The 19,611-nt window shown below is 39.0% G+C and overlaps 3 protein-coding genes and 1 long non-coding RNA gene across 9 annotated transcripts; 1 reads left to right on the top strand and 3 right to left on the bottom strand.

Moving 5' to 3' along the window:
- Nucleotides 1-77: 77 nt before the first annotated feature.
- Nucleotides 78-4,674, bottom strand: rpusd2 (RNA pseudouridine synthase domain containing 2). 2 transcript variants are annotated; one of them, XM_042500134.2, is made up of 4 exons: nt 4,538-4,674; nt 3,918-4,397; nt 2,514-2,810; nt 78-1,297 (listed from the first exon to the last, which is right to left on the bottom strand). In XM_042500134.2, exons 2-4 carry the CDS (start codon nt 4,383-4,385, stop codon nt 476-478), a joined length of 1,587 nt encoding a protein of 528 aa, XP_042356068.1. In that variant the 5' UTR covers nt 4,386-4,397; nt 4,538-4,674; the 3' UTR covers nt 78-475. The 2 variants fall into 2 exon arrangements, with proteins under 2 accessions (XP_042356068.1, XP_042356067.1); XM_042500133.2 differs by having other exon boundaries at nt 3,918-4,617.
- Nucleotides 4,675-6,166: 1,492 nt separating this feature from the next.
- On the bottom strand, nt 6,167-7,250 carry LOC148187452 (uncharacterized). Its single transcript, XR_015778728.1, has 3 exons — nt 6,948-7,250; nt 6,515-6,608; nt 6,167-6,420 (listed from the first exon to the last, which is right to left on the bottom strand). It is a non-coding gene; the product is annotated as an uncharacterized LOC148187452 (long non-coding RNA).
- A 783-nt stretch (nt 7,251-8,033) lies between these two features.
- On the bottom strand, nt 8,034-18,632 carry pcmtl (l-isoaspartyl protein carboxyl methyltransferase, like). 5 transcript variants are annotated; one of them, XM_088087574.1, is made up of 10 exons: nt 18,496-18,632; nt 12,393-12,500; nt 11,957-12,092; nt 10,548-10,652; nt 10,389-10,420; nt 10,168-10,272; nt 9,958-10,078; nt 9,778-9,863; nt 8,970-9,139; nt 8,034-8,750 (listed from the first exon to the last, which is right to left on the bottom strand). In XM_088087574.1, exons 3-10 carry the CDS (start codon nt 12,072-12,074, stop codon nt 8,714-8,716), a joined length of 774 nt encoding a protein of 257 aa, XP_087943700.1. In that variant the 5' UTR covers nt 12,075-12,092; nt 12,393-12,500; nt 18,496-18,632; the 3' UTR covers nt 8,034-8,713. The 5 variants fall into 5 exon arrangements, with proteins under 5 accessions (XP_087943700.1, XP_087943701.1, XP_087943702.1 ...); XM_088087575.1 differs by having other exon boundaries at nt 12,353-12,500; nt 18,496-18,627; XM_088087576.1 differs by having other exon boundaries at nt 11,957-12,124; nt 18,496-18,627.
- On the top strand, nt 12,542-15,978 carry ccdc32 (coiled-coil domain containing 32). Its single transcript, XM_042500970.2, has 4 exons — nt 12,542-12,696; nt 12,980-13,229; nt 14,672-14,825; nt 15,196-15,978. The coding sequence occupies exons 2-4, from the start codon at nt 12,989-12,991 to the stop codon at nt 15,383-15,385; spliced, it is 585 nt and encodes a 194-aa protein (XP_042356904.2). The 5' UTR covers nt 12,542-12,696; nt 12,980-12,988; the 3' UTR covers nt 15,386-15,978.
- Nucleotides 18,633-19,611: the final 979 nt, after the last annotated feature.

Raw genomic sequence — 19,611 nt, 5'->3', positions numbered from 1 at the left:
GATTTCTATGAAGAGAAGAACTTAAAGGTCACCACCACTATTATTTACAGATGTCGATGTTAATTTTTTCACAAAACTGAAATAAAACAAAACATTTATTTTCCTGCAGACTGGCTTTTAATCATTCCAAATCTTGCTTGGAGTACGGGTCAGATTACAGGTTTTAAGGAAGAAATTAAATATTATTGATTTTAAAACAAGCTAAGTAAAATGAGAATGAATTCCATTATCTTTCTGTGTTTAAAGATTTAACAGCTTGGAGCAAAAGGAAAACAACAAACCCCGTTCTAGTGGAACAGCTTATTCTAACTAACTTTGTTAGTTACTGAAGTTACCGAAGAATTATCCATCGCTGCAAAATCAAAACTGCTTCAGAATGAAACATTTGCAAGATTTCTGGTCGTTCTTTAAAATGTCTGGAAAAAAACATGCAGGAAAGCAAAACAAAAAAAAAAAAGCTTAAGTGTTCATCTGGTCAGCTCCACTCAGCCTGGACCCAGTCCTCTTTGGCCCAGTCAGGCAAACATGTGGAATATTCAAAATCAGGTCCTTTGTACCGCAAAGCGTGGAGATACATGACGAGCTCCTTCTCTGTGGGATCTGGTCGTACGAGCTTACATTCACTGCACAGGTGGTCTCTTGTTTCTTGAGGAGTTGTTGCTTCTGTTTGATTTCCATTTGATTTAGCAGGTTGAGCTTTAAGGGAGGTATCGTTACTGTTTGGGTCTGTGCAGCCCTGATTTACCTCCTCCACTGTCTCACTGCTCGAGCTACAACCTTTCTGCACCTGTGTGTCCGTCTGATGACTTTCTCCACTTTTGTTAGGCTCTGAGGTTCCATCTAATGTATCTACTTTCTCAGATGTCTTGTTTTTCTCAGCCTCTTGTTCAACCACAATACCATCATCTGGAATATCCAGCAGGTGAAGACTTTCCTGAGAGCGATGTTCTTCGACCAGAGCCTGCAGCAGCTCCTCATTACTCTTTTCCATCAGCCCCCCCTTCCCTCTGTGAGGACCCCAGGCAGAGGACCCATAGATGGGATCGTTGAGGATGGGGAAGCCCAGGTACTGGAGGTGGACCCTAATCTGGTGTGTGCGGCCAGTCAGCGGTAAACACCGGACCACGCTGGTTTTTCCGTTAAAGCTGAGCCTCTGGAAGACGGTTCTGCACTCCTTTCCCTTCGGGTCGACTCGGCAGACGCCAATCTTAAAGGAAACGACCAGGATTGGCTCCTCACAGGTCAGTTCCCCCTCTGGAAACTCCCCCTCTACTCTGCACACATACTCCTTTTCAAGCTGGAAGCATAAATGTAAAGAGTATTTATTCATGAAAATGACACGGCAAATGCGCCTCTGATGACCTTTCTCATGTGTTCAAGGTTAGCCCAGTCAGTCCTGGCTGCTGAGTGATGCTGCCCTTCTGAAAACAACATGGTGCACCAGGCTAGTAACAAACAATCTCGAATCACAGTTAAAGGGTAAAGCTAAAATAGCGAGAGAGAGGGCCTGCTCCAGCTTCAGCAACAACTCGAGAGCCTGGTCAACTCCGCCGGATGACAGATGACTTGAAATGAAGAGGGGGATCTTGGTGCTGGCAAGATGGAGGGTGTTTTACATAGCTTATTTACACACACTATCCACACCGCAATGACACAAAGCTGATTAAAAATCAGTTAAGTATCCCTTTAAGCATTCATACATCCCTGTTGTCACTGGCGTTTTTACATTGCTTGATGTTTTCTTTGCACTGTATTGTATTTACATTTTATTTATAGAGGATGTGCCAGTCAACTAATTACCCTGACATTTAAACTCAAACAAAGACTGCTCGGGCAGTCTAAAAGTAAGACAAAACTCAGAAAACAGTAAAGCTGAGCAACATCGAGTCTATATAAAATTAAAAATTGTCAGTAAAAATATAACAAATAATAAAGGCCATTTGAGATCGTCAATCACATTTTTCAGTTACCAAATCATATCTTAAATGTTGTTAAAATGTTTGGCACTTTTCACATTTGACTACAGAACATGACAACAAACTAAAAATAAAACAAATAACATTCGTTGAAAATAATATTCTTTAGGAGAATCAATCTTTAGGAAACTTGCCTGATTATTAAAACAGCATTTTCTTTAAGTGAATGCAATCACAAAAAAATAAATAGAAATAGAAATAATAATTAGAAGAAGTTAAACCAACCAGTAGTTTTGGTGCTGACAAGCGAGGATAGCAGCATTTAATCCAATAGTCGACTTACCCAGCACATCCCCGGTATTTATTATTTGTTGTTTATCTGTTGGTTGTGTGGTTATTACTGGCTGTGCAACAAACTGAGATAAGGACATCCTTGATCCTTCACGCACTAACTTAAAAGTACCAGAGAAGCTAAAGAATAAAAGCAGAGAAATCTTAACATGACTGTCTTCACCCACTGACATAAAAACCAATGTCAAAAGTTGTACTGCAGATTTTACCAAGTGAAAGCTTAAATCCACTCCGCCCTGAACGTACCTGTCTGTCTCTCACCAACTGGTCCAGTTTCTTTGATGTTTCCAGCGTCCTGGCAAACAGCAGCACTCCAGAGGTGAGCCTGTCCAGTCTGTGGACTGTGTGGAGCTCCGAGATGCCCAGCTCTTTTCCCAGGATGAAAATCACCGTGTTGTGGCGGAAACGACCGCAGGGGTGGACCGGGATGGAGGCAGGCTTGTCGACCACAAGAACTTCACCGTCATCCACCAGAACCTTAAGGGGAGTGCCGACCACAGGGGGCTCGTGGCGGTGCACCGTGTTCCTCATGAGATCATTATTCTGAGGATAGTTGGGGAACATTTAAACTTGATGCCATAATGTTTAACAGTTACTTATCACCTCCTGCACCATCTGGATCCAAAGAGCAATCAGCATCAAGTGACTGTTTCTCTAACATGTTTTTAATCCATCAGTTTTAGCATTTGGTTTGGTTACATCTTTAATGAGAGAAACGGTTGGTTAACTTCTGGCTCTGGTTCAGGTCACATTGACATGGATACACGAAAGAGTAAATATGACTTCAATAGTACAATTTCAGTCAGACTAACATGTTTATGTGTATTTTATGAATTCAGTTTCAGTTGGACTAACACAATGATTCCACTTTTTCTTACATCATGTAAACGTTCTGACTGTTTTTATTGTTTTTTTCACATGGTCTGTTTGTTTTGAAGAGGAAGAGACCTCTGTGGATAATTCAGCTCCTGGTAAAAACTAGGGGTCGACAGAATATTGGCCTGACCGATTATTTGGCATTTTGAGGATTATCTGTATCTGATTTTTACTTTAACGATCGCCGATAAAATGTATTTATTAAAAAGTGCAAAGAAAGTGTCAGCATGGATGGAACTTTTACTTTGTAAAACCTCAGGGAGCTACTTTTATTTATTCATTTTTATTTACATTTTCACTTGACTTTCTAAAGAAAGTTGCTGGGAATTTGTTGTATTTGATGCTGAAAGAGTCTGTCTTGATTAAACATTTGCTATAAAGAGGTATTTAAGGAAAGTTTTGTGTTGGAGTTTGTTAGATTCCAGATTCTACATAGTGACAAAAAGATTGTCATTTTAATTGTAAATGCACATTTGTTCTAAATATCAGTTATCAACCTCATTAACTACTAATAATCTTTAAAAAAAAAATCCATATTGGTTGACCCCTAGAAGAAACCTCCTGAAAATGTATCTCTGAAGAAATTAGGATGTAGAGAAGTGTCATCTAGTTGCAATCTGCTAACCTTACCACTAGATGACACTAAATCCCCCTAAATCTTACACACTGCTACTTTAAAACCTCAACAGACTTGAATTTGATCCTGAGGTTTAATCAGTAAACGACGCTATTCACAATAACACTAGACAGTTATTATGTACTTGTGTCACTGACCCTGAGCACCACTGACAGGTCCTCCACAGGTGTGTCGTTCAGCCGGATGCGACCCTCTTTAGCAGCCCTCTGGTAATACTCTATGGTCTCAGCTCTGAACTCGCTCTTGAACACCTCCAGCAGGGTCTTCCCAATCCACCGACCTTTGCAGTACGTTTTAAAGTCAAAGTAGTACGGATACACCTTGCGCAGACCGCCTTCAAAGTAGTAGGAGGTCTCGTTGAAGTGCTCCTGGCTGAAGCTAACACCCGGGTTCCGCTTCTGAGGAGGGGGGATGTATCTCTCGCCCGGCCGGAGCTTCTTCCCTCCCGCTCCTCTCCGCCTCTTGCCTCGGCCGCTTGTCTCAGGTTCACCTGTCTCCTCGCTTTTTCGTTTGCCACTCTCTGCCGCCTTTGTTGAAGCTTTCTCCCCTGACACCGGGCTATTTACCACCGCCGATGTTTCGGTGTCGACGGCTGCCTGCTCCATCGTCGCGCTGCTCTGTTGACAGCGTGGAAGATAAAAAGGACGATTCAGAGGAAAACTGACGTTATTAAAGGAAATACAGCAACGCTGCAGCTTAATAATTACACGCCGGTTAATTCCCGTTTGACACAAAGGGAGGAAAGAGAGTAAATTACATTTTCTCCAACCTCTAACCAGCAATCTCACGTGCATCTCTTCCCAACAAGGGGTCCTTCTCGCTACATGCGCACAGTGATGACGCAAATATGTAGTCCAATCATTCCAATGTGTAGTTCAAACTGTTCACCCTTAGCATTTCTTCTTCTTTTACTTTGACCTCAAGGGCAATTCACCTTCTTATCTTATTATCGCCACCATCGGTTCATAATGAGCATTTAATTTTTTTTTTAGAGCGACCTAATGATGATTCCAGAGTAATAAACTAAAAGTTGTGGTTGAAGTCATAATATGGTCCAGGGTTTGATGAGTTTTACATTTCAGAAGTCAGAGAAAGGACTTTGGTCGTGCAAATATCTGAGGAAAAAAAATATTTAAAATGCTGATTGATGATTTTTCAATTTAAAAGAAGGATTTTTGGTGTAACTTGAAAGATAACAAGGTAAGGTAATATAGAGGATAAGGGAATTTCTTCTCTCTTCCACACATCTTTTTGATCAAGACATTTGTATTAATTTGTCACAAATTACAGTTTATATTTAGTTTCAGAAGACTGTGAAAAGGGGATGTGGTCATTTGTAAAAAAAAATATACATATATATATATATATATGTATGTATAATTCTTGCTGCAGTGGTCGCGAGTTCGACTCCAGCCTCTGTCCAGTTTTAGTGACAGACTGATTTTAGCCCATGTTCTTGCATCAGGTCAGTAAACCAGGTGATGCATGCCTCCCTCATGCAATGGGACTTGCCATTGATGCTTGAGGCCTGGGTGAAAAAAATCCTTGAAGTCTTTGGTGTGCTCTTCTCTATAGACGCTGTGATTCATAACAGTTTGCACTGCCCTCAAGATTCAAGATTCAAGATTCAAAGTGTTTATTATCATATGCACAGTATGGAAACATGTTTCCCTGTACAATGAAATTCTTACTTTGCTGTCCACAGAATGCCTAACGTTTAGCAAATATAAAAGAAATATGAAATAGAAATTTACAATAGAAGAAATTTAGAAATTTACAATAGAAGTAGAAAGAACAGTGCAAATAAAACAGTACAGTGCAAATTCGAACAGTGCAATTGTGCATGTGCAAACAGAATAGTAAACTGTCTGGTACAGTTATGAGGTCGTGTGTGTGAGGTAGTTGCTGTGTGGACTCCTGTCAGCAGTTTAGGAGTCTGATTGCAACGGGAAAGAAAGAGTTCTTTAGTCTAGTGAAAGAGTTCTTTAGTCTACATTATGTTAAATGCACGGCCTGTCAGATGCACTGAACAGCTGTTAGTGTGCCTAAGGGATGATGGGGCTGCTAAGGCCCATCCAAAAAATGTCTTGTGAGATGGCTTTGTGAGTGTATCTCCCAAGCTGACATGCAGGACCCTCCCACTTTAGTACACGCAAACCCTATACAAAGTGTGGCAATGTCATCTAGTTCAGTGGGGTGAGTGTCCAAGAAATGTACGGCACTGTTGTAGTCTCCACACCTTGCCTGTTCTTCTTTTTTTTGTTTTTTCTTTCTCTGTTATAGTCTTTGCTTGCTTCACCTAGGTAATGGGACAGCGGACAGCGCTCATTACGTCATCGGCAGCCTTTGTAGAATATACGAAACATCACATGGGAATTGAGTCCTCTTGAAAACCTTTATTACGCATGAAAAATAGCCACAAAACAGCACATCATAAATGTATAAAAAGATTAGTGAAAAGATATATATATATCCGTCCATATCTTTTCACTGATTTTTTGGTACATATAAACATGTTCTTTTTTATGTAACAAAAAAATGTAAACAAACACTGCTACATAAGGTGCATGGTGTTCCAGAACAGCATGATGATTAAACCTCTCAAAAAGGCCCAGGAAGCGCTCCACTTCGATCAGTGTCCTGTAATAGATGAAAAAAGTGATTAGTTATGTCATGCTCAGAAAAAATATGAAATTATACATTGGTGGGGAAATCAAACAGTCTGGTCACTCACTCCCACAGCTGCTTGACAGCATATTTCTTCTTTGAGAACTGATCCTTGTTCTCCACCCGCAATTCAATGAGTCTCCTGGTCTGCTCAGGAATCCCTGTGTTGTAACAGCAGAACGTGAACATTAGTGTACAATCCATAAACCTGCTGCTTGTTTTCATTTTTAGCTGGTGTAAAAATGAAAACAATTAACTGACTTATTATAATGCTAGCCTCTAATATTAGCCTAATTGACGTTATTATAGTGGCAGATATGATCACTTTGCAGGACAGAACTTTACCATAACCAGTTAAAATATGTTAACATATTATTCCAATGTACCATTAATCACGGCTTTATAAATTACCGCCCACACTGATAACGTGGTTACATGCGGGAATGTATATAAAAGTTAGTAATTTACAAGCTTCATACACAGCACAAAATGCATCTGACCTTGACTCCTGTCCCCTGCAGGTGGTGGGCCCACTGGGTGGCGGCTCCATGTAGTCTTTTCAGGCTGAGCCCATGGGCAGAGGCCCAGCCACCAGATACTCACTGGCACATGTATACCAGGCAAGGTACTTGTGTCCCAAAAAATACTGTTCAGTCATGCTCTTTTCTGAACCACTCTTGGTCTGGTCCCTCCCCTGGGACCACTTTGCCTTGGGAGACCCTACCAGGGGCTATTAGCCCCAGACAACACAGCTCCCAGGATCACAGGGACACGCAAACCCCTCCACCACGTTAAGGTAGCGGTTCTCGGAGGGGAAAAAATTATTTGTCTGTCAGTTACTTAAAGAAATAATGAGAGAGAGAGAGAGAGAGAGAGAATCAAAGGCCTTATACAGCAACTCACCACTGATCAAAAAACAAAAACAAACATAAACATTACATGGCAACTTCATAATGTCTAATTATTTCTCCTTATATATTTTTTAATCTGAAAAACATTATTACTCTTTAAATCATTCTCTGAAGAATTACACAGTCCAACACCACATACTGAAATAAACATTTGCTTTAAAGTAGTTTTGTGCATACTGATGTTTAAAGTGAAATTTCCCTCTGTAATCCTTGTTGGACAATGTTGGACAATGTAAACTTTTCAAATATTATATAGGCGATCTGTGATTTCTGTCCATGGTTCAGCCTTATTTACATGAATTCTAATGTAAATCAGCATTATATCATTTTACTGATGTATATGAATCCACTGAGCCCATCTGTCACCCTCAAACTACAACATAAAAAATACGATATATTCTACATATTTTAAAAATGTTTTTACACATTTTTTTTGTAATTTTCCTCTAGATTTGTCTCTTGATTCTTTCCAACACTTGCTTTCATTTTAAATTTATGATCCGATACACAACAGCAAATTCCTTCATGTGAAAAACCTACGTGGATTCTGAATCTTTATTTTCCGTATAACATTACTAAATTACCTGTCTTTCTCTCATACAAAATATTGTACACTCCTTCCAGGATCCACAGGATGTACAACTTTTTAGTATAAAATTGACAAACAATTAAGTATCCATTTAGCAGGTTTTATTAATAAATCTTGTAAGTCTACACATAATTCAATAGTTGTATATTTAAAAAAGTGCTTTAACTGATCAGTTTTTGGCACAATTACCCCTCTGTTCTACAGTGACAAATGTCTGATAGCACGCATCCTAAACATACAGAATATGAAGCCAGAAAGAGGAAGTTCTTACCAAAAATATATATTACTTTGTTAATTTACTGAAATTTCATGTATCATCCTTGGCTTGTACCTCAGTTTGTCTTAACTGCATTCATAGTCAAAGCGTTCCCATAAAATTACACACAAAATCACAAATTTACTGCTCATCTGAATTTCCCACAAGCATCCAAATGAACACATCCTGTAGCTCCTTAAGCTGAAACTGCATTTTTCTCAGGGCTAAACTGACATATGCATCAATACTGTGAATCATTTTGATCTCAGACAACCTTTCTTTGTCATCCACATTTAACATCCTTATCAATGTCGAAATGACTCAGAGGATTCTGGGAGTAAGGTCATCAGTCCAGCTGTGGTCGCTCATTCACTCCTTCACCGTTTTATCACTCTTGGAAGACAATCTGGTTAAGCTAACAGAGTGAGATCCTCCTTGTACGTTGCTAGGTGACCACCCAGTGGGACAGGTGGCCGTTAAGACTGGAGCTCAGTGAAACCACGAGGAGCACTAAGGGGCGCCGGAGATGCAGCACCAACGCCACCTCCTGCGGGGGCAACCACACTGCAGTCAGAGCTCACCTCTGGGGAGAGAAGGAAGAATAGCATGGATATAATCAGGGACAAGCTACAGGATGGAGGGGGATGTGACTTATGCATAAGATACAGTGAAAAAGACCTGTAGGAGGTTTGTCAGTGCATAACATGGTTTTCCTTCACTGATTTTGGTGTAAAAATGATAAGTTATGAGTGTTTTTGTGCAATACCCAGGCCACTGACGCCTCTTGTCAGTCAGGGGGACGTATACTACTCCCATCAATGCTTTCTTGAGAAAGGTCCCATCGCTCTGCCGATCGTACTGTTCAAGCACCTGACTGCCACCGTCAGGGCCCACGGGGAGAACCAAACGCCCACCAGGCTTCAGCTGCTCCAAGAGCTTCAACAAAGAGAGGGCACAAATCAAATATTTCATGAGGTGGTACTCAAAAGGCAAATTCAGCCAACGTTGTTAACAAAAACTAAAATCCTGAAATCCAAAACTTGGTGTGAAAAACATTTTAGTTGACAGAAATAAAAAATTAAAACTAGACTTTAGAATGATATTGTGTAGTTATTTAAAAAAAAAATTTAAGAAAATAAACAGAAAATGTCTTTAGTTTTAGTCTCTGTCAATTTGCTCAAATTTGTCAACATGACAAGAAAACATTTTTATACAAAAAAAAGAAAAATCAAAACTGCAATGAGCACACCCACTCTAGAAATTAAAGTGAAATTAAATTAAACCGAAAACATAAATTAAAAATGATATGAAAATACAAATTAATTTAAAAAAAAAAGTAAAAGTTTAGTGACTAATTCAGCATAGAGACACTTCTGTAGTCTGCATACCAAACATCCTTCACAGCTAACAGTACTTGAGAAACTGTGACTGTTTAAGATTCCCTTTATTATTGTAGATGTACTGCAATGTCTTTAATTCTCTGTGCATTACTTTTTGACTTTGGATAGAGCTAGATAAGTGCATGATTTCTCTTATTCTATTTTCAGAGGAGTAAAAGCAATATATGTCCTTACAGCTTTAGGAACAGTAGCTGCAGCTGCACCAACATGAATGGCATCATATGGCGCTCCGTCCGGGTAGCCGAGCCTTCCGTCTCCCACTGTGGACAGGTACAGGTGCGACTTTTATCGACTTTTGTAGCTGTGCAACATCAACATTTGATAGACGTGTGACTTGGACATCTCCTGACTCACCTACGAGTCTGATGCGTCCAGAGGTGAGCAGCTCTGGGTCGTCAGCTCTCACATTTTTTATCGACATTTGAACTAGTTCATCAATGTGTTCAATGCCAACCACTCTACCACTGGGTCCTGTCTACAAACAGCAGAAAAATGCCGCTCACTCACATACTGTCTGTTATGCCAACTGGTGGGAAACATATCAAAAGCTTACACAGAGCTTACCATCCTTGCAAAACAGGCTGTGAGATATCCACTTCCTGAACCCACGTCCAGCGCCGATGCCCCTTCAGTTAGTTTGTCACTTAACAGCTCCAATGCATGAGCATGCTGTCAGACCACCACAGGAAAACACACAGTCAATCATGTGCATGAACGTAAGTGAAAAAGAGTTCATCTTAAGAAATCTGCTCACATCCCAAAGCAGTTCAGTGTTTGTTTCTCACCATGTGCGGTGCGCTGATGGTTGCCCTGTAGCCTTTGAGAAGAAAATTTCATAAAACAGTCAAAGCATGCATCTGAGATCATGACATGTTTTCACTCAAACACTTGTCACCATATTGACAGAGAAGTATGTTTCTGAAAAGAGTGAGTGGAGTGAATACCTATGGACTGAGGAGAGTCTGCATAAGGGTAGTCCGTAGAGTAGAGCCCTCTGTCTGTAGCCAGCATGGCATTAAACACTTGGTCGCTGCGGATCACACCGTGATCTGGAGAAGAAAAGAGGAAGCAATGACACTGAGCTGAACTGAAACATATGTGAAATGTGCACAAAAGGAAGTCTGTGATTTTGAAATCCTTTTCCACGTTGATTTGTTTTCCCCCTTACCAATTAATATTGAAGGAAACACTAATTAATACAGACTTTTCAGGAAAAAAAGATAATGACCACTATTTAAAACTAGGTGATATAACAATATTCTCATCTTTTTTTGATAATTGTGTGAGATTTTGGTAATTGTAACACCATGATGTAGCATGTATGTAGTCTTTTTCTGATCTTAAGGGCTGCATTACAGTTCAGTGATACAGTTCTCTAAACTTTGCAAATGCAAACAGTTTAAATGAACAAATGGAAGAACAAAAAGATGATATTATATGTTTTTAGCTTTAAGCATTTTCCCTTTCCAGTTTTCTTTGAAAGGTTTATGTTTTCCTTTTCCATTACACATTTAAGTTTTTGCCATTCACTTTTTTAGCATTTTTTACAATTAAAGGTCCAGTGTGTATGATTTAGGGAGATATATTGGTAAACATTGAATAAAAGTGTGTTTTTTTAGTAAATAATCACAAAAAAAGAATCATTGTGTTTTTGTTACCTTATATTGAGCTGTTTATATCTAAACAGGATGCAGGTCCTCTTTCACCAATGTCTCTGCTGTAGCCCACAACAGAAAAAAACAAACACTGTCACTGGCTCCCAGTGAAAACTTCCTGAACAATGATCACTGAAGGAATCATCACAGGGAGAAATTTAAGTTTGCTGCAATCTGCAATTCTAACCACTAGATGCCACTAAATCCCCTTAAATCTTACACACTGTTCCTTTAAATGTTATTTTTTTCTATTACACATTAATTTTTTTGTATCTCAGTTGTTTTTCTAACATATTAGCTTTTCCTTTTTCCTTTTTAAACAGTTTAAACGTTACTTCCCAATTAGAAATTGCAAACTTTAGTATTCATTTATCATTTCAGTGGCCCTTTTTGGTTTTGTTTCATAAGAAAACATTCAAATATATCCAGATAATCGTGAACAATACAATAAAATAGGCCTAATAGTTTGTTTTTATCTTTTAATTCCAATTCTGGGTAAAATGACCTTCCACATATTTCTATCTGCTTAGCCAATATTCACCATGTGAAGGAGAAATATCACCCACTTTATTTAAAATAAAGTGTAAAAGCACCTACTGTCACACTCTGAATATGTTTATTATTTTATTGTGGACTTGAGGTTTTCAGTCAAAGACCTTGTAATGTCAAACCTCAGGTCCCTGACATGAGTCCATTACCCCTGAGCCTGCTGATGAGCTCTGGATGTGTCTTGCCGCTGGACATCCACGCCATGGTCCGGGACAGCAGCACACCCATCGGGACTGCCACTACTGCCAGGCGCACCGCTGCGTGCATCTCCTACACCGGATCTCCCTGCAGTGACATGATGATCAGCGCATGCAAACCTGAATGCACGACACACGCGTAACTGTAACATACATTTAATAGTCAGAAATTACAGGTTTGTGAATGATCGCAAACAGCAGAGGCAGTGAAGTTGACAGTTAGCAAGCGAGCTGATCTAGCTTCAAAGTTTAATGCGATAGTGACAAATTAACGTTACATTATGGACATATAACATTATTAAAGGGTTGTCAATGCTAATGTCAGCTACTCAAGTAGTCAATACTTACGATTATGATAATTCAACAGAGGTCATAAGAGCTTGTTTACCTTTCGTACTTCGCCACCGTTTCTTCCAGCTGAGCCAAACTTCCTGATTCCCTTCTGAGCGAAACGCAACGCCTGGCCAATAAGATGCCGACCCACCAGCATCAAGCCCTAGACATCCAATCACAACTCAAGACATTTTGATTGGCGGCTGCGAAGTCCAATAATATGACGCTAAATAAGGAAGTGGGCTGTCACTCATTAAAGATTGTGGATCATGGACACAGTTAGCCAGTGAGGCTAACCTTTAATCTTTAAATACATACATAAAAGGAAAGGAGGTGATTCTTGAGATTTTCCCACACAGGTAAGACGTGGTTTTATGTATTGAAATGACAAACCGTTTGAAGAAAATTTTAAATGCACAACAAGAGTCAAAACAATAGGTAGATACCAGTTTAGCTAAGTATGTTGATGAACTGTAAAGCTCAGTTTTTCATTGCTGCGTTAAATATTTGACAATCTTTCTAGTTTCCTTTTTTGTCTTTAGTGAAAATGTCTCACGAACATGCCCGCTTTTGTATTGCTGTTAGAAAAACGCCATTAACAGCACAGGGCTAACGCTAACAAATGTTGACTTCTGTTTTCAGTACACCAGAATGATTGACGACTTTGAGACCCAGGAGGTCCGGTCCAGCGGGGAGCTGTGGACCGAGATCTGCTCCAGTCTGCCGGGGACACAAGCCGAGACAACCCCGGACAATAACACGGAGTTCAAAGACTCATTCCAGCCAGCAGCACCAGTGCAGGTCAATGGACAGTCAAATGGAACCAATACCAGTTCTCCCAGCGCCAAATGGGAACCCATGGAGGATTCTGAGATCTACATAGCCAGTTTAGGTACAAACATCCTCCCTGCCACTTTTTGGTCCTTTCAAGGCCGTCATATTCAGCTCACCTTGTCCTCCATCCACCCTAATATGGCACACACCAAGCATCAGTCAAATTGTATGGGGGATTGTAGGAGTGACAGGGTTTCAAATTCCTAAAAGACTTTTTATTATTTTATTTTATTTTTTACTATTTTCTGATGTCTTAGAAAATAGTGGTTCCCAGCCTTTTTCCTTATGCGACCCATTTTCTATTCATTGCGTAAACTGAAGATTCATAAGTGAAGCATTTTATGCATATTTCATTTTTTATTTAATGCATAACAGTAACAGTACAGAGCAACAGATAAATTGTACAATTAACCTAAATAGTGAACACAATAACTAGAAGAAAGTTTGAGAATGACGAAAAAATTGCAGAAATTTTGAGCAGATTATTTCCTGTGAATCACAATAGAGATGAATTTTCCCAATATTTTGAGGATTTAAAAGAAAATACAATTCCTTTTCTGTATTTTTTATTTCATTTTTAAATGTGTTTATTTTAGTCATATTTACTTATTAGGCTCCTTTTTTGACAAATCACAATTTTCTTACCCCCCAGGGTAGGGTGTTGTTCTGTTAGCTCTTTGATTATTTAAACTTCATTCTTTTCTAAAGCAACACGAGGATGTTGAGCAGAGAGCGAAGGCTCTGTAAATATAACTTTTGGTCAGGTCCTCACCATACCATATTTGTAAATGTATATCTTGAATAATAATCTAAACATAAAAACTAACTGTTTTATTTGGGTTTTCTTCATAGAAATTAATGACATGTTGAGATATGAGATAAAGGACTACAGATTTTTTTATTTTATTTTATTTTTTTAAGTTTTCCAGCTCCCCTTAATCCCAGGAAGGCCTTGCTACCCCCTGGGAAGCTTTGGTGACCCCTAGTGGGGATAGGACTCCCATGTTGGGAACCAGTGTTTCTGACTAAATGATAAATCAGTTAACTGAGGAAACAATCTGATGATTAACCAAAGAGAAAGATATAAAGATAATAATCCTTAACCCTAGAGTAACTGACTAACCAATGAGCTGTATACAAAGAGAGGAAACATCCCCAAATACCACTGTGATAAAGGGCTACGATTAATGATTATTTTCATTGTCAGCTAATTTCTCAATCTGTCAGATGTTTGGCTAAATAGTAGAAATGATAAAAAAAAGATAATTTTTAGTTTTGTTTATCCTTAAAAAATACTCAGACCAATATGATGATGGCAAAATAGCCCCAAACTGATGGTATATTGAGAGACACTGAAACTCAAAACTGCTGTGAGTGCTCTGGCAAAGTCAGAAAGGTACTGCCCTTAACCCTCCATTCATTAATGCTAATAAAATGTATATATTTTAAGATGTACACAACAGTTTTGGGTTTTTTTTTATGGTCTATGTTTTGCTGCAGAGAATCGCCTAAAGAAATTAAAGGGCCAGTCAAGTGATGTGACCTCCAGGGACATGTTGCGCTCGTTGTCTCAAGCTAAGAAAGAATGTTGGGATAGATTTCTGCACGACGCTCAGACCTCAGAGCTCTTCCAAGGCGGCGACATGGATGAGAGGTAGGATGGGAAGGATGGATTATGTTGTTGCATACATGTACCTCTGCAAAGATGCAAACATTAGGTGAAGGGCTATCCTGCCAGAGGAGCAACTCTATTCTCAGTTGACTTTCTGGTCAGTTTACAGCTGCCCCATTTAACCCCAAGAAAAGACTGCATCCTACTTACATCTAACTATAGAGTATATTCTAGCTTTGAATGCTGCAGGAATAGCTCTTACCTTTGCCTGTAGTATGCTCTGAATTTACTAGTTTGTGTAATTTTCTTTACTAAACAGAATTACTTCACATCATGTGTTCTAAGGATAGCAGGTCTCTCACATCTTGAGACCTCTTCCCATCTTAATACCTTGTGTACCTCTCTTCCCTAGCGCTCTTGAACACTTCAAGAGGTGGTTGATTCCCGAGAAGGTGGCCATCAGCGCTGAGGAGCTGGAATATCTCCTGAGGCCGTCTCAGAAAAACGAACCAGCTGAACCAAACCAAACACAGAGCAATGAAAACACGGAGGGAGAGAGACCCAACCTCGAGGAAGATGACACTCACAGCCCGGAGAAATGAGTGTGTTAAAATAGTAACACTGAAGAATGAACTAATTCAATGTGCATTCAGTAGGGGTGACTTGTTACCCCCACGCTCATTCTGAGCTGTGTTATGTCATAGCAGTGTTTTGGCGAAAGCCTTTGTTAACAGCAGTCACAGAAGCAATTACAGCCTGTCATCGTCCTCTGTATCCCCAGCAACTGAGTGTTAACTACTTATTCAGTCCTTGTTATTCATCCCTCCATCCAGAGCACACCATGGAAATATATAATAACAAACCTATAATTAGACTTGTTTGTCCTGTAGCAGAAGAATTAGCATCTCTGCGTAGTGATCCACATTATATCTGTTACAAGAATGGCTCTCGACGTTGAGTATACAGTATAAAGTAAGTAAAGGACCACATGCAGTAACATGTTGTAAATGAAACTTTTATAACATCTTGTAAACATTATTTTTCTGTTTTTGAAATATGGTGACATCTTGAACAGGAATTCTTTGGGGTGTATATCTGAAAACAGTGAAACATTTTGTGTAACATCTTTATTTTTGCCATGTTGGTTTTACCAGTGAAGTTTTACCCACATTTCAATAAAAACAAGTATAATTGATTCTGTTCATTTGTCTGCACATAAGCTGAAGTAAGGGCACTGTTATATTCAGGTAGATAGGTTATACTATTCTTAGGCACATTTGAGTGTGTGCTCTTGTACTTCTGTGTTTGTGAGAATCGATTAAAGATTTTGGATGTATTTGCAAAGTGAAGAAGAAGTTAGAAGAATGCACAGTTCTGTTAATGACAACAGCTGGTGTTGGCAAAAGTGGCCCCCAAGCAACATAAATTGAGTATCCCTGGTGTAGGGACTTGGTTGTAATGATTAGTGCGGCGGGAATGCATTATCTGATTGAGGGCCCTTACAACTACACAATTACAAACGTGTGTGTATTTGTACATGTAAGCAAGCAAAAGGGTAAGTGTAGCGGGTTTCTCCTCTGTGATCTAACTGCATTACTTTTAGATGACTGCAAAGAACCTATTTTAATTCATCCACAAAGTATAGTAAATCGTTGACTTTTACCAGGCTGGGATGCTATAGAGTTGCATTATGGGAAAAACAGGATCCAAAGTGGACTCCTGCATGCAATATTTTTATAAGTTTGGCTATTAATATCTTACATAGAATGCCTCTTTGTTACTTTGACACATTATTATCACTTGCTAATAATAAACTGACAGATGGGATTATAAAGACTTCAGTACCCATGGGTGAAACTCATGTAAATCACAATAAAACTATATCCATCTCAGTTGTTTTAGGTTATGCTTCAGTATGGAAATAACTATACCAAATACTAGAAAGCATTTTTATTCCTCATAGTTTCTGATCTTACTAATATTCTGTGTTTGCCTGGGAAGCTTATGCAGGTTGTATGTGGCCAACTAGAGGACAATGTCAACAATGACTAGAAAGTTGAATTAACACTTCGCTGGAACAGCTTCAGCAAAAATTGAACATTATAACCCAAGTCAGGTAGACTATTATTGTTGACTATATTTATGTCATAAATGAAACTAAATGTTATTCTGAATAAAATAATTCTAGCCTGGGAAAATCTTCTCAAGCAGTGTTCATATGAATAATGGCAGCCATAGCTTCACTCTATAATGGGAATTAATTTCAGTTGAGGTCCTTAACATTAAAACCTTTGGGAACCCCCGTTATTATCTTGCTGTCCATCTTCTAGGACCCAGAGGGCCGAAAGTGTGAAATCATCTGAACCTACACCAGTAAAATAGCATTTGTTCTAATTTTTCCCTCAAGTGCGGAACAAATAACATCACTTATCTTTACCTCATGAAGCAGACTTTATTTAACTTATTCTTGAGGATACTCATTACAATTTCAGTGAGTGAACTCAGTGACTAGCTAACTCCAAAGGTCTCACATGGCTTTGTGGTAATAGGTTACACAGTGACAAATGATAGTGTGAAGAAGTGAACTGCAGGAAATTAACATCTGATTTGCACCCATTCTCAATTCAAATGTAATTTCCATCTGCTGAAGGTGTTAATTGAGAAAGCCACTGTGGTGTCCCCTTAGCAAAAGACCATTTAACCCCAAATGTCATAATAGTATTAACACTATACTTCATGCTTAATTTTTACACATGTATTTATATTCATAGAGTTTGCAAATAAATGCATTTTGGAAAGAGGCTGGATCTTTGAATGACAATAAAACCACTTTATCAAATATCAAGAGTGTGAGATGCAGAATTATTAATTTATATGACTCTCCTTTTTTTCTGCTGCAGCCTCCCCTGTTCTCCTATGTGCACAGCAGCAGCTCTGGCATCTATTAACCCCTTTCATGTGCTAGGGTTCATGGCCGTGCACACAAACCAAAAACAACCCACGACAAGCACTGGATCACACTCACCCCTGGTCGATCAGTCACCCCATCGGGACAGCTCAAGGCCCAGTTGGATGCCAATATTCTTCCAACACCAAAGAAATTCCTCCCAGTATGAGACCACTTGGACATAAACTAAATCCCAGCAGCAGCTACTGTTCAAGCTGCTTTTCACTGAAGCCACAGTTTAAAAATAGGCCTCATGCTGCAACATTCTCCTAAATTTCTCTTCAGTTTCAGCTGCACTTGTATATTTTCATACTTTTGGTATGTGTGCAAAACTCTTAATTGGTAAAGTATGTTTCAAATAATAGTAGTCAAGTAAAAAGTACAATATTTCCCACTAAAATATAATGGAGTATAAGTAGAAAGTGGCATGGGATTAAGATACTCAGGTAACATACATGTAACCTCAAAAATAAGAAAGATTTGTTCGTTTCTTGCATGAGGCCCATTGTGTATTAACATCAAACACGCAAGGAAAAACACCTCAAAGGATGAAAATACCCATTTATCTTTTAAATGAAACTGGAAGACAATGAAGATACCAATAACAAAATTCTTCAGCCACTTCAATGACACATGACAGGTGTCAGTGTGATTAAGTTTTCATCATGCAGGTAACTGCAAAGTAACAAAGGAAGAGCCCAAATTCAGGCATTGTGGGCCAACAGCAACAATTTGGGGGTGTATTGCAAAGGTAAACGTACATACCTTTACTGGTATATCCAAACAGAAGTAGTAGCCGACTGAGTTATCAAGATGGCAGGAATGGGACAGAGAAAAGTACTAGCATGCAGACAGGTTCAGGTAAACAGCATAACAGAGGCTCAAAACCAACATTGACAATTTTGCAACAGACAACAGGCAGATTTGATGAAGTAAAGTGGAAACAGGTGAGCAGTTGGGCAGGAAAGGTCATGTGATGGGAGTGGCTGAGAGGGGTTACTGCAGGGGCAAGCCCAGATGATTTTAAAAAGGCTGAGGGCATCTGGTGGATAGTTTGAGAACAGCAATGACGAGTCCGGCTGGGTAAAGTGGAGATGTGATTTTAGAGAGGCAGAATGTGAAAACACTCACATAAGGGGACAGAGAATGAATGAAACTACACCAAAAAACAAAAAAACAGTATTGACAGTGAAGACAAAGGCAGCACTTGAAAGGAAAATTAACCAAATGGGCTTTATGCTTTTTGTGTTGGCTGACAATAGCAGTGATTAAACAGTCAACACTGTTAATGAGAAAGTTGGCTTCTCTTTCAGGTGTTGGATTGCATCATGATTCAATAATGTCTTCAGTAAAGCTGGATATCAAGGAACTGGATACTGCATTTGTTAACAACATCTTCACAAGTCCAAGCAGAGGTCGAACCAAGTCATTGTTTTGCAAGTCACAAATAAGTCTCAAGTCTTTGCACTTAAGTCCAAAGTCAAGACAGGCGAGTCCTGAGTCAAGTTTCAAATCCTAACGTTTAATTTTTGAGTCTTAAACAAGTCAGAATGTGCTCTTAGACAAATTAAATGCCAAAAATAAATTTACAAAAATCACGAATGCTTTTGAAAGTGCATTTATTTGTTAAAACAAGTGTTTTAAAGATATTTACCTGTTAAGCTAACATTAGCTAAGCATTAGCTTGCTACTATGTTAATATTATCCTTGACTTGCTTTTCTCTGTCAAACTTCAAATATTAAACAAAGTTGGAAATTACTGAGCCCCTATCTGTAATATTCAGCCTGGATGTTTTGCATACTGCAGTTTATCTTTTCTTTACCACTGTAAGTTTTGTACATGAACCAAAATTGCCTTTGGTGTCATATTTTTTTCGACTG

Source organism: Plectropomus leopardus, chromosome 14 (assembly GCF_026936395.1).
Source record: "Plectropomus leopardus strain MGB_pleo_1.0 chromosome 14, ASM2693639v1, whole genome shotgun sequence".
NCBI classification, from domain to species: Eukaryota; Metazoa; Chordata; class Actinopteri; order Perciformes; family Serranidae; genus Plectropomus; species Plectropomus leopardus.
The sequence above is the reverse complement of the archived record's forward strand: the minus strand, read 5'-3'. Positions and strand labels throughout refer to the sequence as shown.